General features: G+C 41.1%; 1 protein-coding gene across 4 annotated transcripts in view; it reads left to right on the top strand.

The window, feature by feature from the left end:
• Positions 1 to 13,646, top strand: part of wnk2 (WNK lysine deficient protein kinase 2) — a 139,976-nt gene extending 126,330 nt beyond the window's left edge. For 2 of the 4 annotated variants that reach the window (XM_061874295.1, XM_061874296.1), the window contains 3 exons: positions 4,428 to 4,472; positions 4,581 to 4,903; positions 11,078 to 13,646. In XM_061874295.1, the coding sequence (XP_061730279.1) occupies positions 4,428 to 4,472; positions 4,581 to 4,903; positions 11,078 to 11,320 (611 nt within the window). In that variant the 3' untranslated portion in view covers positions 11,321 to 13,646. Of the gene's footprint in view, positions 1 to 4,427; positions 4,490 to 4,580; positions 4,904 to 11,077 lie in introns of those variants that run through there. The other 2 variants (XM_061874297.1, XM_061874298.1) reach the window with 1 other exon arrangement.
• The last annotated feature ends 11,939 nt before the right edge of the window (positions 13,647 to 25,585 follow it).

Here is a 25,585-nt window from a genome sequence, read left to right on the forward strand (position 1 = left end):
GCTTGTAAATTGAGTTTCCAGGAGTGAACGCTCTTTTCAGTGATCCACTCTCTTTTTCTCTGTGGGTGGATACGGGACCAATAACATACACCACGGAGAAGTTAAGCCTCGTAAGGTAAAGTGATAGAAATAATCCGATCGGTCTAAAAATTTAATCACTTGTTCTTAAGCTCATTTTTGACATTACCTGAAAGTTTTGACAAAATATGCATATTCGCTTTTGAGCTATCTATAGCAAAAATAAATAAACGGAGTGAACCCTCTTGTCAGTCAGCCTCTCTCTTTGTCTCTGTGGGCGGAGGCAGGCTGCTAGCATACAGACACAAAAGTGAGCCACAAAATCAAAACATAATTTAAAGTAGTATATTTCATTTTGATCACCACCAAAATCCAATCGGTTGTTCCTAATCCCATTTCTGACATTTCCTGAAAGTTTCATTAAAATCCAACTACTATTTTTTGTTTCGTTGCTAGCTAATAAACACATGATTCCCAACAAGAGGGTGATTGTTTTACATGGCAGAATATTTTTTTTAAATACATATAACAAATTAAAAATGTTATCGTGTTTCTCACCTTCTTTATCAACTGCAAAAAGTGGGGCATTTAAAAACCAAGGTAGCGCTTTGCCTTTTTGTTTGAGTTTTGTTTTTTGCCTCTTAGTGTCTTTTGCTACATTTTATCCTGTTTATTTAAACAGCTGATGAGTTGACGGATCAAACAATAATCAGGAAAGACACATTTTAATCATGCTTGAGGTTTGGATAAATAATCAATCAATCAATCAATGTTTACTTATATAGCCCTAAATCACTAGTGTCTCAAAGGGCTGCACAAACCACTACGACATCCTCGGTAGGCCCACATAAGGGCAAGGAAAACTCACACCCAGTGAGACATCGGTGACAATAATGACCCAGATATAATGTTTTATATCTCCTTGCAATTTTTCCACAAATTCAAACGTCTTAAAATACACATTCAAACTGATCCAACACACTCTAACATAGTTTAGAAATGGCAGTGGCTTGGTCACTCTACTCATTGTATTTGCTAGATAGCAATTAGCAGTATAAGATGCTAGCTAGGGATTAGCACACCAGTTGCCGGCTAGGTAAAACAATAATGAATCTATTTGTGTCATAATTGGACAAAGTTACGTTAAAGTTATATTTTTTCATCTACGAGAACAGGGGTGTCAAACTCATTTTAGCTCAGGGGCCGCATGGAGGAAAGTCTGCACACGCCGGCCCAAATATTAAAATCATGGCATTAAAACATAATTAATTTACGTATGCATAAATATTTGTTTTCTTTTGTTTAATTTTTTTAGTGAATTAAGTAACATTTATGACAACCTTTTTCCAAAACACAATATAGAATGTGAGATATAACAGGATAATGCATACATTTATCATTTAAGTTTTTACCATACAAAATTATGGAGACATTATAAGCGGCATACAATAACGGTGTTTTACAAAGCTTGTTTCAACAAAATTAAGTCAATAGAGCGTGTGTATTTGGGTGTTAGGTTTGTGGTGGGAGCCCTTCAGGAGTTTAATAATAAATAAGTAATATGAAAGCCCAAAATGGTTCCACTAAGACAATTTTGTTTGGGGGGCAGAGAAAGCCCTGTGTGCACACTTGCTGGCCAACATCCTGTACACCTCTAAAATCCAAGAGTGCATCAAAAGATATTTATTATTCTGAAGACTTTTTGTATGAGATTAGATCAGGGGTCCCCAAAGTACGGCCCGAGGGCCAGATACGGCCTACCAGCTTCAAATACGGCCCGCGCGTGGTCTAGGGTAAAACATTTTTTTTTTATATATATATATATATATATATATATATATATATATATATATATATATTAGGGGTGGGCAAATTAATGCGTTAATTACGCGTTAACTCATCAATCTATTAACGCCGACAATTATTTTAGCGCACATTTGCGAATGTTGTTTACATGCTTTTATTTTGTTAACGCCTTTTCTTAACAAGATGGCATCTCCCGGATGTACTTCGGCGTCGAGGGGCTCTTGGTAAAGATAGAACATTTAGCAAAAATACCGGACAATTCTGCAAATTTCATGACCGCCAGACAATTCTGGATGTGGATAGATCGGGCCATTTTGGACTGAATGACACGTGCTTGCTAGACCTGCTAGCTAGCATGGGAATACTTTGCCGGCTACATCCAGCGGCCTGTGAAGCAGCGGAGTATATGTGTTGTCTGTCTATTTATGAATCATGGAGACGAGGAGTGTTGGCTGAGTTCTTAACGTTTGATTTCAGAGCGTGCATATCACAACATACAAGATGCCGTCATGGCGACACAACCTATACCGGGCTACCGCGCATGCTCGTCACTCCTGTTGCATGCTGGGTAGGGTAGTTCTTTTTTTCCCTGGCTCATAACATCACAAATAGTACCATGTATATGCGTTCAGTTTATCAAATCACCAAGCAAACAATCGGAAAATTCCCATCATATCAATTCCTAGATATGGTCATAATTATTTTAAGTGCAGTACGCAGAATAAACACAACATTATTAATATTGCTACTACGGATAATTTGATCAAAAATTCCCTAAAACAGCCCACTACCTATAATATAGGTTTTTTAAACATAACACCCTGATAAAAAAAATGTTACCTCAGAAATTGCCTGTTCAGATGTTATGATTGTGGCTCAGAGATTTGTATGTAGATTATATTTATTTTCCATAACAAACGGGATAACTTAAATACCCTGGCAGTGGCAATAAGCTTAAATGTTTGTATTTACATTTTTTGAGTTGATTTTCATAAAATATGCTATTTAACTGCTACTGTTTAACAAGGACTGATTTAAATTGTGTTTGCACAACAAATGTTTTGGCGCTTTTGTTCATGTGGGAGAATATTTCAATAAAGGTGCATTACACACTACTTTTGAATTCATTATTGGGCTTTGCGTATACAATGCAGTTAATCGCGATTAATCGGAGAAATAGTGCGATTAACTTCGATTAAAATTTTTAATCGTTGCCCAGCCCTAATATATATATATCAATTGATATATGTATATATATATTTTTATTTTTATATTTTTTTTATCTGTCCCTTTTCACCTATCCATCAATCCATTTTCTACCGCTTGTTACTGGGTCTCCTAGGCAGATACGGCCCGCCAGCGTCGAAAATCCAGCCTTTTAAAAAAATTATAAAAATGTTTTTTTTTTTTTAATCTGTTCTTTTTCACCCATCCATCAATCCATTTCTACCGCTTGTTACTCGACCTCCATCGATAACGTGACGTCATCAGTAGAGATGTCAGATAATATGCTTTAAAATGTGATATCTGAAATTATCGGTATCGGTTTCAAAAAGTAAAATTTATGACCTATTTAAAACGTTGCAGTACGGAGTGCTACACGGATGTAGGGAGAAGTACAGAGCACCAAAAATTCTTAAAGGCACTGCCTTTGCGTGCCGGCCCAATCACACAATTTCTACGTTTTTTAACAAACACAAGTGAATGCAACGCATACTTGGTCAACAGCCATACATGTCACACTGAGGGTGGCCGTATAAACAACTTTTAATACTGTTACAAATATGCGCCACACTGTGAACCCACATCAAACAAGAACGACAAACACATTTCGGGAGAACATCCTCACCTTGACATAAACACAACAGAACAAATACCCAGAACCCCTTGCAGCACTAACTCTTCCGGGACGCAACAATATACAATATCGGATATCGACAAAAAAGCCATTATCGGACATCTCTAGTCATCACGCTTGCGACGCAAAGTCAGGCAAGTGCATGCTCTGTCAGTCAATTAGTGCGCGAAGGAAAAAAATAGCAAAATCGTTGTACAGTTTTTAAATATCAGTAGACATATGACTTTTTTTTGTTCAGTATAAGGAAAAAGCAGTGTAAATGTTATATATATATATATATATATATATGTGCGTATATATATATATATATATATATATATGTGCGTATATATATATATATATATATATATATATATATATATATATATATATATATATTATATATATATATATATATTTATATATATATATATATATATATATATATATATATATATATATATATATATATATATATCTATCCCAGTCCCTGGCCAAATTTTTTTAACCCAATGTGCCCCCTGGGTCAAAAAGATTGGGGACCCCTGGATTAGATGTTTGTAAATTGCTCTGTATTCATAAATGGCCATCTGTCTTTCTGTCTCTCTACTTTTCTCCATTGTTCCCATCACGCTGCACTTGGCTATTGCTTATGTTTGGTTTATAAATCAGTTTTATGTTGTTGCTTGGCTTGATGCATATCGTGATCACGCCAAATTCTTCTTTGGTGGGACAAGATTAGTGACGAGTGTATTTTGTCTCCCAGGGACCACGCTGAAGCGACTGTGTCTTGGCAAAGAGCGCGGCAACAGTATGTAGTTCATTTATGTATGTAAATGAATCACAATCATGTCGCGTGCATCAATCCTGTTGTCCTTGTGGTCATGGAGTTATGCCGTGTGCTTGTGTTTGATGCCAGGGTTCGCCGCCAATTCAGGGGCTGGTAATCCGTCGCAGCAGCCGCCCACCGGGGCCACACCGTCTCCTCATCCGCCAGTGATGGGACTGGCGCAGGCTCAGGCCAATAACAGCAACAACAAGACAGGAAGCTACGCCGGCTCATCAATGAGTGCCGCCGACATCAACCTGCCTGAAGATCTGCAAAGACTGATGGAGCACTGGGCCCAGGAGGTTCTCATTGTCTCCCACAGGCCGCGCACTAATTCCCTGCACATTGGTGGGCAGCAGCTTCTGGATCAGATGCTTCCCAAAACTCGTGAAGAACTTGCTAGTACTTCAGAGGTGAGACAAAAACACAGCTGTCATAAGTCTAGTAATATTGTTACTCATTAAATGAGGGAACCTTATGTCCTCTTAATAACAATATATGATATCCAAGCCCAGACTTCCCTCCCCCCAGCCACTTCGTCCTGCTCCTCCCGGGGGATCCTGAGGCGTTCGCAGGCCAGCCGGGAGACATAGTCTTCCCAACGTGTCCTGGGTCTTTTCATCCATGCCCTAAACTCCTCCCTAGGGAGGCGTTCGGTGGCATCCTGACCAGATGCCCGAACCACTTCATCTGGCTCCTCTCGATGTGGAGGAGCAGCGGCTTTACTTTGAGCTCCTCCCAAATGACAGAGCTTCTCACCCTATCTCTAAGGGAGAGCCCCGCCACCCGGCGGAGGAAACTCATTCCGGCCACTTTTACCCGTGATCTTGTCCTTTCAGTCATAACCCAAAGCTCAAGACCATAGGTGAGGATGGGAACGTAGGTCGACCGGTAAATTGAGAGCTTTGCCTTCCGGCTCAGGTCCTTCTTCACCACAGCGGATCGGTACAGCGTCCGCATTACTGAAGACGCCGCACCGATCCGCCGGTCGATGTCACGATCCACTCTTCTCTAACTCGTGAACAAGACTCCGAGCTACTTGAACTCCTCCACTTGAGGGCAAGATCTCCTCCCCAACCTGGAGATGGCACTCCACCCTTTCCCGAGTGAGAACCATGGACTCGGACTTGGAAGCGCTGATTCTCATCCCAGTCGCTTCACACTTGGCTGCGAACCGATCCAATGAGACCTGAATACCCTGGCCAGTTGAAGCCATCAGGACCCCATCATCTGCAAAAGTCAGAGACGTAATCTTGCAGCCACTAAATCGGATCCCCACAAGGCCCTGACTGCGCCTAGAAATTCTGTCCATAGAATTATGAACAGAAACGGTGACAAAGGGCAGCCATGGCAAAGTCCAACCCTCAATGGAAACGGGTCCGACTTACTGCCGGCAATGTGGACCAAGCTCTGACACTGACTACCACAATCAGACAGTCCGATACCCCATACTCTCTGAGCACTCCCCACAGGACTTCCCGGGGTACACGGTCGAATGCCTTCTCCAAGTCCACAAAGCACATGTAGACTGGTTGGGCAAACTCCCATGCACCCTTAAGGATCCTGCCGAGAGTATAGAGCTGGTCTACCGTTCCACGACCAGGACGAAAACCACACTGATTCTCCTGGATCCGAGGTTCGACTATCCGGCGTAGTTCTCCAGTACACCTGAATAGACCTTACCGGGAAAGCAATGTATGATATGTTTAGCCTTAATGAAGGCTTCATGGAGATGACTGTTTCACCCTGAAACTGATTATTTCTACAGCTTTTACATGGCAGTGGTACCCTACATTTAGAGGGTTTTGCGTTGACCGCCAAGGGCCCTGTCTTCGGCTAATTGCAAGCAAACATTCCCCACTTCCTTCCAATTCCTGCCACTAGTTGGCGTAACAAATGTCATACTCAGCCTCGTAAGATCCGCCCAAAACATTTGATCTTACTCACTAGTATTAGCTTATAGCTTGATATTTGCTGACTTAAAGAAATAAATCATCAAACACAGCTAGCTAAGTAAGTGAAGCAGTGTATCACTGGTCTATTCTGTACAATAATACTGAATCAGAATGAGTCGATAACACCACGTTCCAAATGGCGGATATTTATTCATGAAAATATGGAGAAGCTGCTGATGGTGTGTTTGATGGAGAATCAGCTCAAAGGAGATACCGTAGAAGTCCACTCTCAGAGTTAAATACTGTACCTTATTATTACATTACTTCATAAAAAACTTTGTAGTACATTCTATTGTATTGTTTTACACTACAATACAATATTTAATATCTAAAGATGTGTTTTACATGTTAAAATGGTGCTGTTTTGGGGGAGGGGAAAGCACTCATGTAATTGATTTTAATTCATTTAAATGGGAGGCGTTGATTTGATCACGGAACAAGATTTCCCTTGCCCAGACCCTGGTCACCGAGGACCCTCTCTTGAGCCAGGCCAGTTGGGGTTCGATGGCGGGTGCCTGGTGGCCAGTCCTGTCCCCATTGAACCCCCTCCTTTTTGGTGATTTAATCCCCAATTTTAACCAAAAGGATCTTGCCCAAGGACACAACGACAGTGACTAGGATGGCAGGAGCGGGGATCGTACCTGGAACCCTCAAGTTGCTGGCACGACCATTCTACCAACCAAGCCACGCCGCCCTTTTACTTCAAAGACCTCCTCAATCCCAGCTACACGTCTTCATATGAAGAAGCACTGCCTGGGAAATCTGTGTTGGACTCTCCTATATCTGGGGCTGAGGTTGCCGAGGTAGTTAAAATGATCCAAGATGAGATCCGCCCAGAGTTCCTTAAGGCTCTATATGCTGTGGGACTGTTCTGGTTAAAAAAAAACCTCTGCAGTGCTGCATGGACATTGGGGGCAGTGCCTCTGGATCAGTAGACAGCGGTGGTGTTTTTTTCCTTTTAGGAAGGGGAACCAGAGGGTGTGTTCCAACTTTCGTGGGATCACACTCTTCAGCCTTCCCGGTAAGGTCGATTCTCGTGTACTGGGGAGGAGGCTGCGCCGGATAGTCAAACCTCAGATTCAGGAAGAGCAGTGCTGTTTTCATCCTGGTCGTGGAACTGGAACGTCATGGAACACGAGGGTGCGTTACAGTTTACCCAACCAATCTACATGTGCTTTGTGGACTTGGAAAGGCATTTGACCTTGAACCTTGGGAAGTCTTGTGGGGAGTTCTCAGAGAGTATGAGGTATGGACCGCCTGATTGTGGCGGTCTTTTCCCTGTATGATTGGTGCCAGAGATGTATCCGCATTGCTGGCAGTAAGTCGAACCCGTTTCCAGTGAGGGTTGAATTACGCCTGGGCTGCCCTTTGTCATGTGTTCTGTTCATAACTTTTATAGACAGAATTTCTCGCTGGAGTTGAGGTGATCTGGTTTGGTGGCTGCAGGAATAGGTCTCTGCTTTTTGCAGAGGATGTGGTCTTGCTGGCTTCATCAGGCCAGGATCTTCACCTCTCACTGGATCGGTTTGCAGCCGAGTATGAAGTGACTGGGACGAGAATCAGAACCTCCAAGTTCGAGTTCATGGTTCTCCCCCGGAGAAGGGTAGAGTGCCACCAACAGGTTGGCAAAGGAGATATTGGCGTCTGCAGTGATGCAGACCTTGTATCGATCCGTCGTGGTAAAGAAGGAGCTCATCCAGAAGGCAAAGCTCTCAATTTACCGGCCGATCTACATCCATATCCTCACCTATGATCATGAGCTTTGGGTTATGACCGAAAGGACAAGATCACAAGTACAATTGGCCGAAATGAGTTCCCTGAGTCGGGGTGCGGGGCTCTCCCTTAGAGATAGAGTGAGGAGTTCTATCATTTGGGAGGAGCTCAGAGTGAAGCCGCTGCTACTCCACATCAAGAGGAGCCAGATGAAGTGGTTTGGGCATCTGGTCAGGATGCCACCCGAAAGCCTCCCTGGGGAGGTGTTTAGGGTGCGTCCGACCGGTAGGAGACAATGGGAAAGACCCAGTACACGTTGGGAAGACTAGGTCTCCCAGCTGGCCTGGGAACGCCTCGGAATCCCTGGAGAAGAGCTAAATATAGTGGCTGGAGACCTAGGATAAGCGGAAACAATATGAATGGAATGGATGTTGACTTGAGATACAAGTGTCTTGAGTGAAGAGCTTTGTTTCAGAACCACTTAAGTTCGTAAGTTAAAGTATTACTGTATTAGTCGCTAGTTGAGGTCACTAATTAGCGTAAGGTTAACAGACAATTGCAGAAGCAGCTGTGGCAGTAAAAAAAACCTCCCAACATAGTTCTTATTAACTCCATGAGATAACGCAGTAGCTGCATTTGAAGTATTATGAGTGGTTAGCATCAGTGGCGGAACAAATCAAAGCCAGGCCATAGGCGGGGCACGTGGCCACACCCTTTAAACTCTGTGTTATCAAGCTTTTAGCTCGGTACTTAGTACGTTCGCCTCTTCTGGCGGCGACCAGGTCTCCTGCTCCACTCGTATTAGTAGGAAAAACTCAACGCAGCCGTTAAAGGGTCAGTTTTTTTTCTTTGCACTTTGCTGCTCTACTTTTATGTTTATATGAACTGCCACTCATATTCACATTGTAGTAAAAATGCTCATCTCGCCTGGTGGACACTGACGTTGATTTTACCCAGAATACACTTGGAGGCAGTATCGTCAATGCATTTGTAAATTTGCATCGCACAAATTAGTAAAGTGGTTGTATTTATATAGTACTATACTATACCTGTATGATACCCATAACACTTTACATTACACATCACAATCACCCACTCCCACACACATTCACACACTACCATGAATTGATTTACGTGGACCCCGAATTTAAACAAGTTGAAAAACTTATTCGGGTGTTACCATTTAGTGGTCAATCGTACGGAATATGTACTGAACTGTGCAATCTACTAATAAAAGTTTCAATTAAGCAAAGACAGCAAATGTGGGAGTGAATATAACATTTTATTACATTTTTACACCTACTAAATCACTAATGTCAGTCTTGTAAACGCTTTAGCTACCATGACTTATCCTGATGGGGTCAACCTATAAGCCCACATTCGTCCAGGTCTTTTATTACTGATGATTAGAATACACTTGTGTGCATAACTTAAGCTCCTCAGGGCCCAAGCCATGGATTAGGCCCACTTTCCTCAGCCCTAGGTTAAGGGCCCGATCAGGGTAAGTCCCAACATCCAGTTGCTTTATCTAGCTCTGCATGCATTATAAAATATTTTCAGTAGCACCCAGACAATGTGGGTTTGAGGCAGGGGTCACCAACGCTGTGCCTGCGGGCACCAGGTAGCCCGTAAAGGCCAGATGAGTCGCCCGCTGGCCTGTTCTAAAAATAGCTCAAATATCAGCACTTACCAGTGAGCTGCCTCTATTTTTTGAAATTTTATATATTTACTAGCAAGCTGGTCTCGCTTTGCTCGACATTTTTAATTCTAAGAGAGACAAACCTCAAATAGAATTTGAAAATCCCCAAAAATATTTTAAAGACTTGGTCTTCACTTGTTTAAATTAAATTCATTAATTTTTTCACTTTGAATTATAACTTTCAGAAAGACAATTTTAGAGAAAAAATACAACCTTAAAATTGATTTTAGGATTTTTAAACACATATACCTTTTTACCTTTTAAATTCCTTCCTCTTCTTTCCTGACAATTTAAATCAATGTTCAAGTAAATTTATTTTTTTTATTGTAAAGAAAAATAGATATATTTTAAATTTTGATTCTTCATTTTAGATTCTGTTTTTTCGACGAAGAATATTTGGGAAATATTTCTTCAAACTTATGATTAAAATTCAAAAAATTATTCTGGCATATATAGAAAATCTTTAAAATCAAATTTAAATCTTATTTCAAAGTCTTTTAAATTTCTTTTAAAATTTTTGTTCTGGAAAATCTAGAAGAAATAATGATTTGTCTTTGTTAGAAATATAGCTTGGTCCAATTTGTTATATATTCTAATAAAATGCAGATTGGATTTTAACCTATTTAAAACATGTCATCAAAATTCTAAAAGTAATCTTAATCAGGAAAAATTACCAATGATGTTCCATGAATTCTTTTTTAAATTTTTTCAAAAAAATTCGAATTAGCCAGTTTTTCTTTTCTTTTTTTCGGTTGAATTTTGAATTTTAGAGAGTCGAAATTGAAGATAAACTATGTTCCAGAATTTGATTACATTTTTTTGCGTGTTTTCTCCTCTTTTAAACCGTTCAATTAAGTGTTTTTTTCATCATTTATTCTCTACAAAAAACCTCCCGTAAAAGGAAAAAAAATGTACGAAGGGAATGACGGACAGAAATACCCATTTTTTATATATATTTATACATAGATTTTTTTATTAAAGGTAAATTGAGCAAATTGGCTATTTCTGGCAATTTATTTAAGTGTGTATCAAACTGGTAGCCCTTCGTATTAATCAGTACCCAAGAAGTAGCTCTTGGTTTCAAAAAGGTTGGTGACCCCTGGTTTGAGGTTACTGTTTACAATGTTATGACAAGTACGAAGTAATAAAGTTTGAGGTTTTCAAATTATTTAAAAATGATTTCATGAAAAGTAATACTATCAAATGATCTAATCTTCAAGGTGTTTTCGTGGATGATCCCAGGTGTGGAAAGCAGCCACCTTCCACCGTCATGGCCTGAAAACCTCGCCATGATCAACACAGGCCCAGGCAGCGCTTGTCAGCTCCTCTCGCCCGCTCATCTCTGCCTGGGTCAATCACCCCGAGCGCCCCTCGCCCTTCCTTCTGGAATCTCTGCCTTTCCTGGTACGCCCCCGGCCTCGGATGCTCCCTCAGAGGTGGACCCCAAAGCAAGAACTCTCTAATCCCACGTCGCAGCGTCTTCCCAGTCGTACCAAAAAAACCCAAGTTGTAGTCCATGTGCAAATACTGTACATAGTGTATTTAAGCATACCTCATGTTCATGTGCAGTGCAATGGCAGTTATCAAAATGCTGATTCGGGTCATTGTTGGAGTGACTTGACTTCATTTATGTTGCTCTTGTATATAAGAAGTCATCTGTACATAAGTTGTGTGTTTGTACAGTAGATGCTGCTGCAGCTTGGTGTCTGAGTGCAACACCTGAGCAGTCGGCATCGTGGCGACACTGTGAACGACCTGCTAGCGGTTCTTATTATATACCCTATATCATATTTAGATAAATATATATTTTTATTTTTATTAGGTTTTTTTTTTCCATTGATAATGAAATGCTTCCAGCACAGGAATATTTTTCAGAGATTTGAATGGACTTTATTTTCAGGTGAAAACCATCTGTGAGTGTGCCTTGCATTGCAGTTTCTGAAGGTTCAAAGGAAGTCATTAACGATGTAAATATCCTTCAATTATGCATACTCCGCATTTCAATAGGTTACAAACGGACTGTTCAGGTTGTTTTGGAAGATAGTTTGACCTCATCCGAAAGGTTTCACCAGTTAATGCTCTTGCCTAGATAGGATAGCTCTATCCTGGGAATTTGTCATATATTCTCATGACGAGATAGGACAGCATGAACTAATCAGGCCTAATAATAACTACAATAAAATGTGTTCATTCGCGCGACTAGATAGGACAGGTCTAGCCGAAGGGGTTAGTCCAGGCCTGGGCAATTATTTAGACTCAGAGGCCACATTTAGAGAAAAAAAATGTGTCTGGGGGCCGGTATATCTATTTTTAGGAACACTAATACAAAACCTCACAATAATGTCTGATTGAATGCTAAAAACTGAATGGAATTTTTACATTTTTCTATGAACGATAAAACACTGAATATTGACAAAATATTAATGTCACACCCCCTTTCGATCGACATATTTTACAATCAAGTGAAACACAACAAAAATGCAACAAACTGTGAAATATGAACGCTAAAGGGTACACAATACACCCACCTACAATCTGATATTTGCTGAATTTTCCCCAGAGATCAATAAAGTACTTTCTATTCTATTCTATATATCACTCAGCTTTAGAACTTTGTTGTGAAAATCTCCTTCCGCGTCTGTGGAAACGCTTCCTGCCCACACTGCTTGGTACCTCGTCTGAGCTGCTGTGACGTAGATTACCATAGTAACTAATTAGATTTCCATAGTAACTAATTAGATGACCATAGCAACTAGTATATCGTCCATAAGCACAGATTCCAACCATTGAAATACTTTGTATAGTTTAAGGCTTACGGTCATTTGAAAACATCGCTGCACATCATAATGGCAGCTATAGTTTCCATCTTAAAGATCTAAAAAAATTTTGGGGGAATGTCCGGTAGGCCAGATTGAAAAGCTCAACAGGCCGCATGTGGCCCCCGGGCCTTACTTTGCCCAGGTCTGGGTTAGCCTATCTTGTCGTGAGGATGAATTGATTTTCGTTTTTAAGCTGCATTTGTTCACGCCGTCCGATCTGATCATTAACATACATTGACGGAGCCTAACAGATTAAAAATAAATAAGTTCATGCTCCTGACTAAATAGGACAGCTCTAGCCCGAGAATTTGACCTATATAACCTTAGGTATGAACGGGCATAGCCGATAGTTGTTGTCCTATCCAGTCATCAGCATCAACTGATTATGGTTAAAAATATATTTATGCTCAAGACTAGATAGGACAGCTTTAACCCGAGCAGTTGTCATGTATTCTTATGACTGGATAGGACACCCTGAACAAAGTGAGTCTAAAAATTAATACAATCAAATCAATATATGCTCATGACTAGATAACAAAGCTTTAGTCTAAGGGGTTGTCATTTATTCTCATGACAAGATAGGATAACTTTCGTCTGAGGGGTTGTCATTTATTCTTATGACTAATTCAGACAGTATGAATGAAGTGAGCCTAAAAATAAATATTTTAAATCAATGTTTGCTCATGGCTAGATAAGACAGCTCTAGTCTGAGGGGTTTCCATTTATTCTTAGGGGCCTTTGAATAAATGAAAATGTAGTCAATATTTGCTCGTGACTAGATAGGACAGTTCTAACATGAGGGCTTTTCATGTATTATCATGACTAGATAGGACAGTGGTAGTTTAAGGGATTGTCGTTTATTATCGTGTTGGTCTAGACTCTAAGAGGTTGTCATTTACGGTCATGACTAGGTAGGACAACATAAACAGAGGAAGTTTAAAAATGAATAAAGCAAGATAGGACAGTGTTAGTCTGAGGTGTTATTTGTTCTCATGACTAAATAGGACAACAGTACCTCAGGAAGCCTGAATATAAATACAATTAAATCAATATAGTCTGTGGTCATGACTGGATAGGAGAGCTCTAGCCTGACAGGTTATCGTTTATTGTCATGACTAGATAGGACAGCTCGATCTAGTTTGAGGGGTTGTCATTTATTATCAAGACTAGATAGTGCAGCATGAACAGAGTAAGCCTAGAAATAAAGAAAAAACATTAAGTGCACATGAAAAGATAGGACAGCTGTAGCCTGAGAAGTTGTCATCTATTCTCGTGACTAGATAGGACAGTGATAGTCTGAGGTGTTGTCATTTATTCTCATGATGAGATAGGACAGCGTTACCACAGGAAGCCTAAAGATAAATACAATTCAATCAATACAGTATGTGCTCATGACCAGATGGGAGAGCTCGAGCCTGACAGGTTAGTGTTTATTCTCATGACTAGATAGGACAGCTCTAGTTTGAGGGGTTGTCATTTATTATCATGACTGGATAGGACAGCGTGAAAAGAGTAAACCTAGAAATTAAAAAAAATATATGTGCACATGAAAAGATAGGACAGCTGTAGCCTGAGAAGTTGTCACCTTTTCTCATGACTAGGTAGGACAGTGATAGTCTGAGGTGTTGTCATTTATTCTCATGATGAGATAGGACAGCATTGCCTCAGAAAGCCTAAAGATAAATACAATTCAATCAATACAGTATGTGCTCATGACCAGATAGGAGAGCTCTAGCCTGACAGGTTATCGTTTATTCTCATGACTAGATAGGACAGCTCTTGTTTTAGGGGTTATCGTGACTAGATAGGAAAAGCATGAACAGAGTAAGCCTAAAAATAATCAAATATGTGCTTGTGAAAAGATAGGACAGCTATTGCCTGAGAAGTCAACATCTATTCCCATGACTAGATAGGACAGTGACAGTCGGAAGTGTTGTCATTTATTCACATGACGAGATAGGACAGCATGAACAGAGTAAGCCTAAAAGTAAATCAAATTAAGTAAATTAGTACTCCTGACAAAATAGGATAACCCGAGCCTGAAAGGTTGTCTATTCCAAATACCGGAAGGACACTTCTTGTCTGTCCTATCTAGTCCTGAGCTTGAACTGATTTTTATTTCTAGGCTGGTAGTTTTTTTACGTTCATGCTGTCCTTCCTAGTCACAAGCATGAACTGATTGATTTTTTTCGGAATCGTCAGCTCAGGCTTTAAAACTAGATAGGACAGCCTTAGTCTGAGAGCTGGTCCGGATAAAGTCTGCATGGATGAAAAGTGAAAGGTCCACTTGTGCTTGATTGAAGGCGCTGAGAATGCAACGACAGAATATTCATAGGCTTGAATTATGCGATGACAATAACCATGAAATATTGCATTGTGGGGGAAAAAAGTGTCAGCTTGAGACGTGTCTACTTCCTGTAGTCATTCCCTGCATGATATCATCACTGATTATTATCATCATTGATATCATTGTGTGGAAAGCTGAGTTTCAGGTCGACGCTGCATGGATCGACTTTGACACGCAGGCGGAAAAAGCTTCGAAACCAGAATCCGAAACGGAAACCTTCCCTTAACTCTTCTCGCGTGTAGCGCCACCTATCGCCCGTTGCCTCTGCGAGTCGCTGTGTGCTGGTGACAAAAACACGGCATTATTTCCACTTTCAACATCACTATCACACATTTACAGTCAATACTGATGAAAGATGAACGTAAAAACAAGTGCTAGAGGTCACAATGGCGAATTGGACGTGTGTTAGCATCGATGCAACAACTTACATAATTGAAAAAGTTTCTAAATTAGCCTTACTATGTGTGTCTCTAGCCTTAATGCTAATGAGCTTTTTGTTCGTAACCCGACACGAGTCCAACATCATGTCACATATCACGCAAAACAACGTAACGGCCGCTAACATAGCCATGTGACATACTTGCCAACCCTCCGGATTTTCCCGGGAGACCCACAAATTTCAGTGCCCCTCCTGAAAACCATTCTTCCGATTTCCACCCGGACAACAATATCGCACAACCTGTCATCACGTCCACTTTTCCAGTCACATAACATATGCGCCTTTTACACACACACACACACACACACACACACACACACACACACGCACACGCACACACACACAAGTGAATGCAAGACATACTTGGTCAACAGGCACATACAGGTCCCACTGAGGGTGGCTGTATAAACACCTTTAACACTGTTACAAATATGCGCCACACTGTGAACCCACACCAAACAAGAATGACAAACATGTTTCTGGAGAACATCCGCACCGTAACACAACAGAACAAATACCCAGAACCCCTTGCAGGACCAACCCACCCGCCAAAAACCCGCCCCCCACTTCAACCCCGAATTCGGAGGTCTCAAGGTTGGCAAGTATGCCTATGTGAGCTACATGCCGACATACATTTGACCACCATGCTAGGGTAAAAACGAAATGATCAAGTGTCTGTAGCTGATAGTGGAGCTCCAGGCTGTGTTTTAAGATGTGTAGCAAAGCCTGCTTTTTTACAGAGTGATGGGCATACACCTGTAGGGTGGTATAGGTTAGCATTAAAGGCCTACTGAAATGAGATGTTCTTATTCAAACGGGGATAGCAGGTCAATTCTATGTGTCATACTTGATCATTTCGTGATATTGCCATATTTTTGCTGAAAAGATTTAGTAGAGAACATCGACGATAAAGCTCTCAACTTTAGGTCGCTATTAAAAAAGCCTTGCCTGTACTGGAAGTAGCAGACGATGTGCGCGTGACGTCATGGGTTGTAGGGCTCCTCACATCCTCACGTTGTTTATAATGGGAGCCTCCAGCAGCAAGAGCTATTCCGACCGAGAAAGCGACAATTTCCCCATTAATTTGAGCGAGGAAGAAAGATTCGTGGATGAGGATATTGAGAGTGTGGGACTAGAAAAAAAAAAAAAAAGCAATTGCAGATGTTATTACACACATTTACTATGATAATTCTGGGAAATCCTTTATCTGCCCATTGTGTTAGTGTTTTAGTAAGATTAAATGGTACCTAAAGTCGGAGGGGTGTGGCCACGGGTACGTGTGTTGACCCAGTATCCCTGAGACAAGTCATGCTGCTGGAAGCCCCACTGATGTCGCCGGTAAGAGCAAACTTATTACCACAAATTTCTCACCGAAAATTGCTGGTTGACATTTGGTCGGGATCCATGTTCGCTTGACCGCTCTGATCCATAGTAAATCTTCGCCTTCGGGAATTTTAAACAAGGAAAGACCGACTGTGTTTGTGTGGCTAAAAGCTCCCACCTCCATCTTTCTACTTTGACTTCTCCATTATTAATTGAACCAATTGCAAAAGATTCAGCAACACAGATGTCCAGAATACTGTGTAAGTATGAAATTAAAGCAGACTACTTATAGCTTGAATCGGGCTGGAAAATAATGTCCGCTACAACCTGAGACGTCAAACGCACGCGTCATCATACGAGTCTTCATACCGCGACGTTTGCAACACAACACTTCGCGGGAAATTTTAAAATTGAAATTTAGTAAACTAAACCGGTTGTATTGGCATGTGTTGCGATGTTAATATTTCATCATTGATATATTAACTATCAGACTGCGTGGTCGGTAGTAGTGGGTTTCAATAGGCCTTTGATGATGACATTTTAGCATCTTTGATCTATCCAAAGGGATCCTTTATCTTTTCTGTATGGACAAATTATAGTAGTATTTTATATTTAAGTATATACCTTAATTGAACTTTTTTTTCTTCCCACCATCACCATTGTTACTGCTTGGTATTTACTGTAAGAATGTCTCAGCCTGAGTTGCACCAACCTGGTGACAAACATCCCCTGGTATCAAGACTGGCTACAGAAACATTCATACTTGAGGACAGAAAGACAATAAATCCAGTTTTATGCTTGAAACCATGAAATGAGAAAAAGACTGATGAGTTTCTTCACGCTGCAGCACTTTTGTTGTGTGCTAATAGACTAGTAACTCTGTCTTCTGCATAGAATGGGCTTGTCAGCTACAGTATGGGACTGCTTTACTAAGAACCAAACACTACATGCTGAACAGCGTGAGCAACCGATAAAAAAGCGGGTACTATTGGTGGGCGTGTGATTTACTAAGACTGTGTGTGCAATTTTAAAGTGTTGCAGACCGCCTTAATTTAAATGAGGATTTTGCATGTGACACAAAACCCAAAACCAGTGAAGTTGGCACGTTGTATACATGGTAAATAAAACAATGATCTACAAATCCTTTTCAACTTATATTCAATTGAATAGACTGCAGAAACAAGATATTTAATGTTCCAACTGAGAAACTTCATTTTTTTTTCTCCAAATAATCATTAAATTAGAATTTAATGGCAGCAACACATTGCAAAAAAGTTGGCACAGGGGCCTTTTTACCACTGTGTTACATGGCCTTTCCTTTTAACAACACTCAGGGAACTGAGAAGACCAATTTTTGAAGCTTTTCAGGTGGAATTCTTTCCCATTCTTGCTTGATGTACAGCTTAAGTTGTTCAACAGTTGTGGTATTTTAGGCTTCATATTGTGCCACACATTTTCAATGGGAGACAGGTTTGGACTACAGGCAGGCCAGTCTAGTACCCGCATTATTTTACTATGAAGCCACGCTGTTGTAACACGTGGCTTGGCATTGTCGTGCTGAAATAAGCAGGGGCGTCCTTGATAATGTTGCTTGGATGGCAACATATGTTGTTCCAAAACCTTTCAGCATTAATGGTGCCTTCACAGATGTGTAAGTTACCCATGCCTTGGGCACTAATGCACCCCCATACCATCACAGATGCTGGCTTTTGAACTTTGCGCCTTTAACAATCCGGATGGTTTTATACCTCTTTGTTCCGGAAGACACGATGTCCAGAGTTTCCAAAACCAATTTGAAATGTGGATTTGTCAGACCACAGAAAACTTTTACACTTTTCATCATTCCATCTTAGAAGAGCTCAGGCCTAGCGTTTCTGGGCGTTGTTGATAAATGGCTTTCGCTTTGCATAGTATATGCACTTACAGATGTAGCGACTAACTGTAGTTACTGACAGTGGTTTTCTGAAGTGCTCCTGAGCCCATGTGGGGATATCCTTTACACACTGATGTCGCTTTTTGATGCAGTACCGCCTGAGGGATCGAAGGTCCGTAATATAATCACTAATGTGCAGTGATTTCTCCAGATTCTCTGAACCTTTTGATGATATTACAGACCGTAGATGGTGAAATCCCTAAATTCCTTGCAACAGCTCATTGAGAAATGTCATTCTTAAACAGTTCAACAATTTGTCCACGCATTTGTTCACAAAGAGGTGACATTCGCCCCGTACTTGTTTTTGAATGACTGAGCATTTCATGGAAGCTGCTTTTATACCCAATCATGGGACCCACCGGTTCCCAATTAGCCTGTTCACCTGTGGGATGTTCCAAATAAGGATTTGATGAGCATTCCTCAACTTTCTCAGTCTTTTTTGCCACTTGTGCCAGCTTTTTTGAAAACATTTTGCAGGCATCAAATTCCTAATGAGCTTGCAAAAAATTTAGTTTTCCAGTTCGAACATTAAATATCTTGTCTTTGCATTCAATTGAATTCAAGTTTAAAAAAGGATTTGCACATCATTGTATTCTGTTTGTATTTACTATTCACACAACTGGTCAACTTTACTGGTTTTGGGCTTTGTAGCCGGAGCATCTCTACGGAGACGCTCTCGTTTACTGCACATTCATGTCTTCAAGCCTGTAGCGTTTTGCTATGTTGTCGAACAGGCAGGAGATATTCACCACTTTTTATGGGCATTTTAAAAGCAGTCTTGCCGTGCATCTACTGTACATTGACACTACTTTTTCTTTCTTTTTTTTGTTCACCGCTAAATGTGCATGGGAGACAGGCTGCACTGAGTGTGGGCTCAATACGCAAAAATGCATACTTCAATATTTTTTTTCTTCGTAGAACAATTATTTTAATAATATATATTCTATGTGAAATAAACACAAGTCATGAAAACAAATACTACAGGACACCAAAACGCATCAACTGAATGTTTTTGAATCAGCCCTTTGACCTCTCTAGCAGCTATAAAATATGTTGCTGAATAGACAATATGTCTATTTTATTTTCTGAGCATCCAAAAATGTTGACACACACACATATGACACAGGATTCTCGTCTGTCTGTGCAGCGCGAGCACCGATCCTGCAGCCCTGTGTGGAACTGTCAGTTTGCACAATTACTAAATAAAACACAAATCAGTGATGAGTGCTGATAAATCACACTGCGTGTGATAAATTATTATACTTGCATTTTCTCCTCCCAGTATTGTGGGCGTTTTGATGATCAGTGTACAAAATCGATTGCATGCCTTATTTTGCTCATTTAACAGACGCGATCCACTTTCAACACATGTAATAGATCAGCTTTCTGTGTGCTACCAAGTTTGCTCCTGTTTTAGTACACGCAAATATTTAGCAAATCAGGCGCTATTTGTCCAACTCTAACCTGGAGAAGAGGATTGCACTTTGGAGGCGCGCGCACACACACACACACACACACACACACACACACACACACACACATTCAGGTTATAATTTGGAATGTGGTTCAAGTTATTGATCATCACTTCTGGGGACCAGTGTTACAATAATAAATAAATGGGTTGTACTTGTATAGCGCTTTTCTACCTTGAAGGTACTCAAAGCGCTTTGACACTACTTCCACATTTACACACACATTCACACACTGATGGAGGGAGCTGCCATGCAAGGCGCCAACCAGCACCCATCAGGAGCAAGGGTGAAGTGTCTTGCTCAGGACACAACGGACGTGACGAGGTTGGTCCTAGGTGGGATTTGAACCAGTGACCCTCGGGTTGCGCACGGCCACTCTCCCACTGCGCCACGCCGTCCCTTGTTAATTTTGTTGCCGAAATATTTTCGTTATAGTTATCGTCAACGACCTTTTTTTCTGACTAAAACGAGACAATAACTAAATAAAAAATAATTTACGTGGACTAAGATGATGACGAGTGGTATTGACATATTCGTCAACGAATAAAAATTAGACGAAAATGTCTGCCAGAGACGAGATCCCATCGGAACTCATTTTGTTAGGAAAAGGCGGGAGGTGTTGGGAAGAGAACCAATCAGAGCGACGTGGTAAGGAAGTTACGTAAATGTAATTTGCGTTTGAGACTGACCCGGGAATGCACTGCAGAAGACAACATGTCAACGCCGGGGAGGAAGAGGAGAGAGGACATATGGGGAAATTTTATATTTGACGTCAAAGATAACAAGACGCAGTGTAAGAAATGCAGCGCGAGGATTACGGGGAAAAACACAACAAACTTGAAGCGACATTCACAGTCGAATCACCCCGAAATCCACACACACTCGACGTTATCCCGTTTATTACACGGCTTACTCGTGAAATACTCAATTTGAGACATGATTTTCATCAAAATACGACTTGTATCGGTGATTTTTCCGCTGTTTTGCTTTGACTTTCAGAAATTGAAGGGAAAGTTTACATATTACCCTTTAGTCGACTAAATCTACTGTAGTTTTTGTCGACTATAATCCTATGATATTTCGTCAACTAAAACTAGACTAAAAGTAAAGCAATTTAAATAGCTAAATTATGACTAAAACTAAATTACATGTTAGTCAAAAGACTATGACCAAAACTAAATCAAATTTTGCCGTCAAATTTAACACTGCTGGGGACCGCCCTTTCTACAGGTTGTGGAGGCATAAAAAAAAAAAAGAGGTAAAATGGCCACTTCCCAGTTAGCTCATACATGTCTTTAAATCTCTTGGTTGATGAAGTAATGTACTGATCATTCTTACTGGGGACCCTGGGGAAAAATAATTAATTTGGTTCATGGGGACCAAATTTAAATAATTTTGCATGATTCACACAAATTTGTACGTGACTACTGAGGACCATTAAAAAAAAAAAAAAGTTCTAATTAAATATGACATGATCCTCAGAACACAGCACTACAGCTGTGTTCTGCTGTGCAAATGTCTCACACTATCCAGTAAACATGTTTTATGGGCCAAAGCTTAAAAATCACTTAGGCATCTTCGGAATGGATCTGACTATTATTTAAAAAGGTTTCCCTTTCAGGGACCTGTTTTTTTGTCCCCATACCATCAGAGGTCCCTTAAAAGTGAGTGTAAACAGAGCCATGTCCCCGTTAAGTCAGCATTGCCAGAACACACACACACACACACACACAGTGAAACTTAACAGCACGGCCTACACTCTTTAGCAGGGGTGTCCAAGTCAAGGCCTCCGGGCCAGAATGATCTATGGTCCCCAGAATGATATTTGATTAGTATCAGAACCAGCCAGCAGGCCACAGCTGCCTGCTGCTGTTTAGCACGCACCAATACTCCATCAGTGTTTGTGCTGGAGATTGTCAAAATGGGGTCCCAAGGACCCCATCAAGTTATAAAAATGGGGCCCCACAGTAAAGTTTTTGGGTTAGCACTTTTTTGTAAGTGTTTTGAAAGCAAATGATAAATGCATGCATTAGCCTGTTACATCTCACATTATTGTAATATTTTTAGAATGTGTTTGTTAAATTTTTGGCCAAAGTAAGACAAAGAAAACCATCTGAAGTGGTCTTTATTTTTTTAATTTTAATACAATGGTTCTTACATGCAAACATTTTCCTCCATGCGGCCCCTGAGCTAGAATGTTTGTCACCCCTGCTTCCATCCATCCATCCTTCCATTTTTCTACTGCTTGTCCATTTTGGTTATCTCAGCTGCACATGGGCGGATGGCGGGATACACCCTGGACTGCTGGACAAGTCGCCGCCTAATCACAGGCCCAACACAGATAGACAGACAACATTCACACTCACATTCACACACTAGGGCCAATTTAGTGTTGCCAATCAACCTATCCCCAGGTGCATGTCTTTGGAAGTGGGAGGAAGCCGGAGTACCCGGAGGGAACCCACACAGTCACGTGGAGAACATGCAAACTCCACACAGAAAGATCCCATGCCCAGGATTGAGCCCAGGACCTTTGTATTGTGAGGCACCTGTTCCACTGTGCTTTATAGTGATGTTTTTTCCCCCAAGTTGTGTTTTACTGTACCAACTAACAGGGAGTCATCAGTTCCCTCTGTTCTTTGAAATGATATTTATTTAATTGTGTTCTCTGACCAGCAAGCATGCAGACAATTACAGCATGAGGAAGTCAAAGTTAAGTTAAAGTTAAAGTACCAATGATAGTCACACTATCACTAGGTGTGGTGAAATGTGTCGTCTGCATTTGACCCATCCCCTTGATCACCCCTTAGGAGGTGAGGGGAGCAGTGGGCAGCAGTGGTGCGGCGCCCGGGAGTCATTTATGGTGATTTAACCCCCAATTCCAACCTTTGATGCTGAGTGCCAAGCAGGGAGGTAATGGTGTGATGGATGGTCCAAAGCTCAAACAGCAAACAAAGTGGTTTTAGTACAAAAGTTTAATTTACCCATATTCAAAAAGTACAAAATTGGATTGGATTGCCCGTGCAAACAGACAACGTCCTCCGGAGGCGTGGGTGATTGAGAATCAAGCAAAATCACACATAGGCCTGGTCCACTTGCCCATTTATATGTTTTCCTTTTGTGTCAAGGTCCCGTTGTTTTTGGCGCCAAAACTTTGATGGAAGAAGCACTGGCTTGCTTCGCGCCTTTCCCGGGTAGCGACTCCCGCCACTACCGCTGAGTCCGCGTTCTCCGTCGTCTGCAGCGGGGGCGCTTCTACGCTCTGCACGGCAAACCGTCTGGAAGCTAGAAGCACCCGGTCAGCTTCTACAGCCAAGCCCCGGTAATCGCCGAAGGCCAGAGAAGTGGAGTTAGCTAGCATCGCACGGGCCACAGGTGGAAGCTTCCGGAAGAGAAGATGCGGGAGAATAAACCCAGGCTCCGAGGAGCCCGGGTTCAGCGACAGCATACTGTCCATTAAATCTACGGCGGTGCTATCGCCCAGACCCGGCAGGGAAAGAAGTCTATATGCCCTCTCAGCGTCAGTTAGAGTAAACCTCCGAAGCAGGAGATTCTTGAGGGCGGGGTACTTGCCGCTCTGTGGAGGGTTTTGCAAAATCAAGTGCTGTCACAACCAAGTGATACTGGGAGTCTTCCCTGGTTGTCCCTCGCAGGTTGAAAAGAGACTCCACGTGCTGGAACCATGATGCCGGGTCGCTCTGCCAGGCTCCTAGTGTAATTCTCCATCAATAGTTTATCATAATAGTCCTTTTTCTGTTTTCTAAGTCACTTTATTTCTGTAGTATTTGTATTTGTCTTATGTTTGCTCATTTCTGGCCTTTAAAAAGGTTTTATATAATTTATTCTTTTTCCTGCATGCAATACTCAATGCTTTTGTCATCCAAGGCTTTTTATCTATGTGTTTTTTACTTCTGCATGAAATACTAATTACCTGACAGTGCATGTCGTATGATTCAATTATCGTGTTAAGGAATATCTCATATGCGGAGTTGATATACGATTCATTGAATACACTTTTGAATTTTTGCCACATTGTCCAGGGTGTACAATGCCTTCCGCTCGAATGCAGCTGAGATAGGCTCCAGCGACCCCCCGCGACCCTGAAAGGGACAAACGGTAAAAAATGGATGGATGACATTCTTTATTTATGACACATTCAAAGGCCATGATTCTCTTTTCATCACAGAACCTTCTAATGGTTTTTGTTTCTGGTTTTTGAAGTGTGCAATAATCCAAACTACAGAATGTGAATACCGGAAGGTGAGCAGATATATCAGTTACCAAAACACAGTGTCTCGTATGTTGGTCCAAATATTGTCAACTAGAGTGGCGCTCTGCTTCGCGATTCTACTAGGGTCATGCCGAACACTTTTGCGAACAACCACTCGGTCAAGACTACCTTTGACATATTATAGGTATTTTAGCATCAATACTCACATTTTAGTCAGGAACGCACACGACGCTGTTTACACCATAGACATCTTTTAAGTAGACGTAGCATCGACCGCTACTGCCTACTGGCGCTGACGAGATGCGGGGCGCCATTTTGGAGTGGTGATCTGCCCCACTCAGTGCAATTAATTTGGCAGGAGCAATGAACTGTCAGCGCATTTAATTCATCTAAACTCACTGAATACCACTGATTTGCACATCTTTTGGCGTGTTTTATTATTCATAGTTTGCTTAACAGTAATAGAATATTCTTATATGCTAAAAGTGACCAGACGTCCAAGATCAAAACTGGGAATATAATCCCAGATACCCACAGTCCGATACCCCATACTCTCTGAGCACTCCCCTCAGGATTTCCTGAGGGACACGGTCGAATGCATTCTCCAAGTCCACAAAGCAAACTCCCATGCACCCTCAAGGACCCTGCCGAGAGTATAGAGGTAGTACTTTACTATATTATATTATATAATATTATATATCATATTACAAACCCCATTTCCATATGAGTTGGGAAATTGTGTTAGATGTAAATATAAACGGAATACAATGATTTGCAAATCCTTTTCAACTCATATTCAGTTGAATATGCTACAAAGACAACATATTTGATGTTCAAACTGATAAACACTTTTTTTTTGTGCAAATAATCATTAACTGTAGAATTTGATGCCAGCAACACGTGACAAAGAAGTTGAAAAAGGTGGCAATAAAAACTGATAAAGTTGAGGAATTCTCATCCAACACTTATTTGGAACATCCCACAGGTGTGCAGGCTAATTGGCAACAGGTGGGTGCCATGATTGGGTATAAAAGCAGCTTCCCAAAAAATGCTCAGTCATTCACAAACAAGGATTGGGAAACTGTCACCACTTTGTGAACAAATGTGTGGGCAAATTGTCAAACAGTTTAAGAACAACATTTCTCAACGGGCTATCGCAAGAAA

The sequence above is a fragment of the Nerophis ophidion genome, linkage group LG16 (genome assembly GCF_033978795.1).
Source record: "Nerophis ophidion isolate RoL-2023_Sa linkage group LG16, RoL_Noph_v1.0, whole genome shotgun sequence".
Classification (NCBI taxonomy): Eukaryota; Metazoa; Chordata; class Actinopteri; order Syngnathiformes; family Syngnathidae; genus Nerophis; species Nerophis ophidion.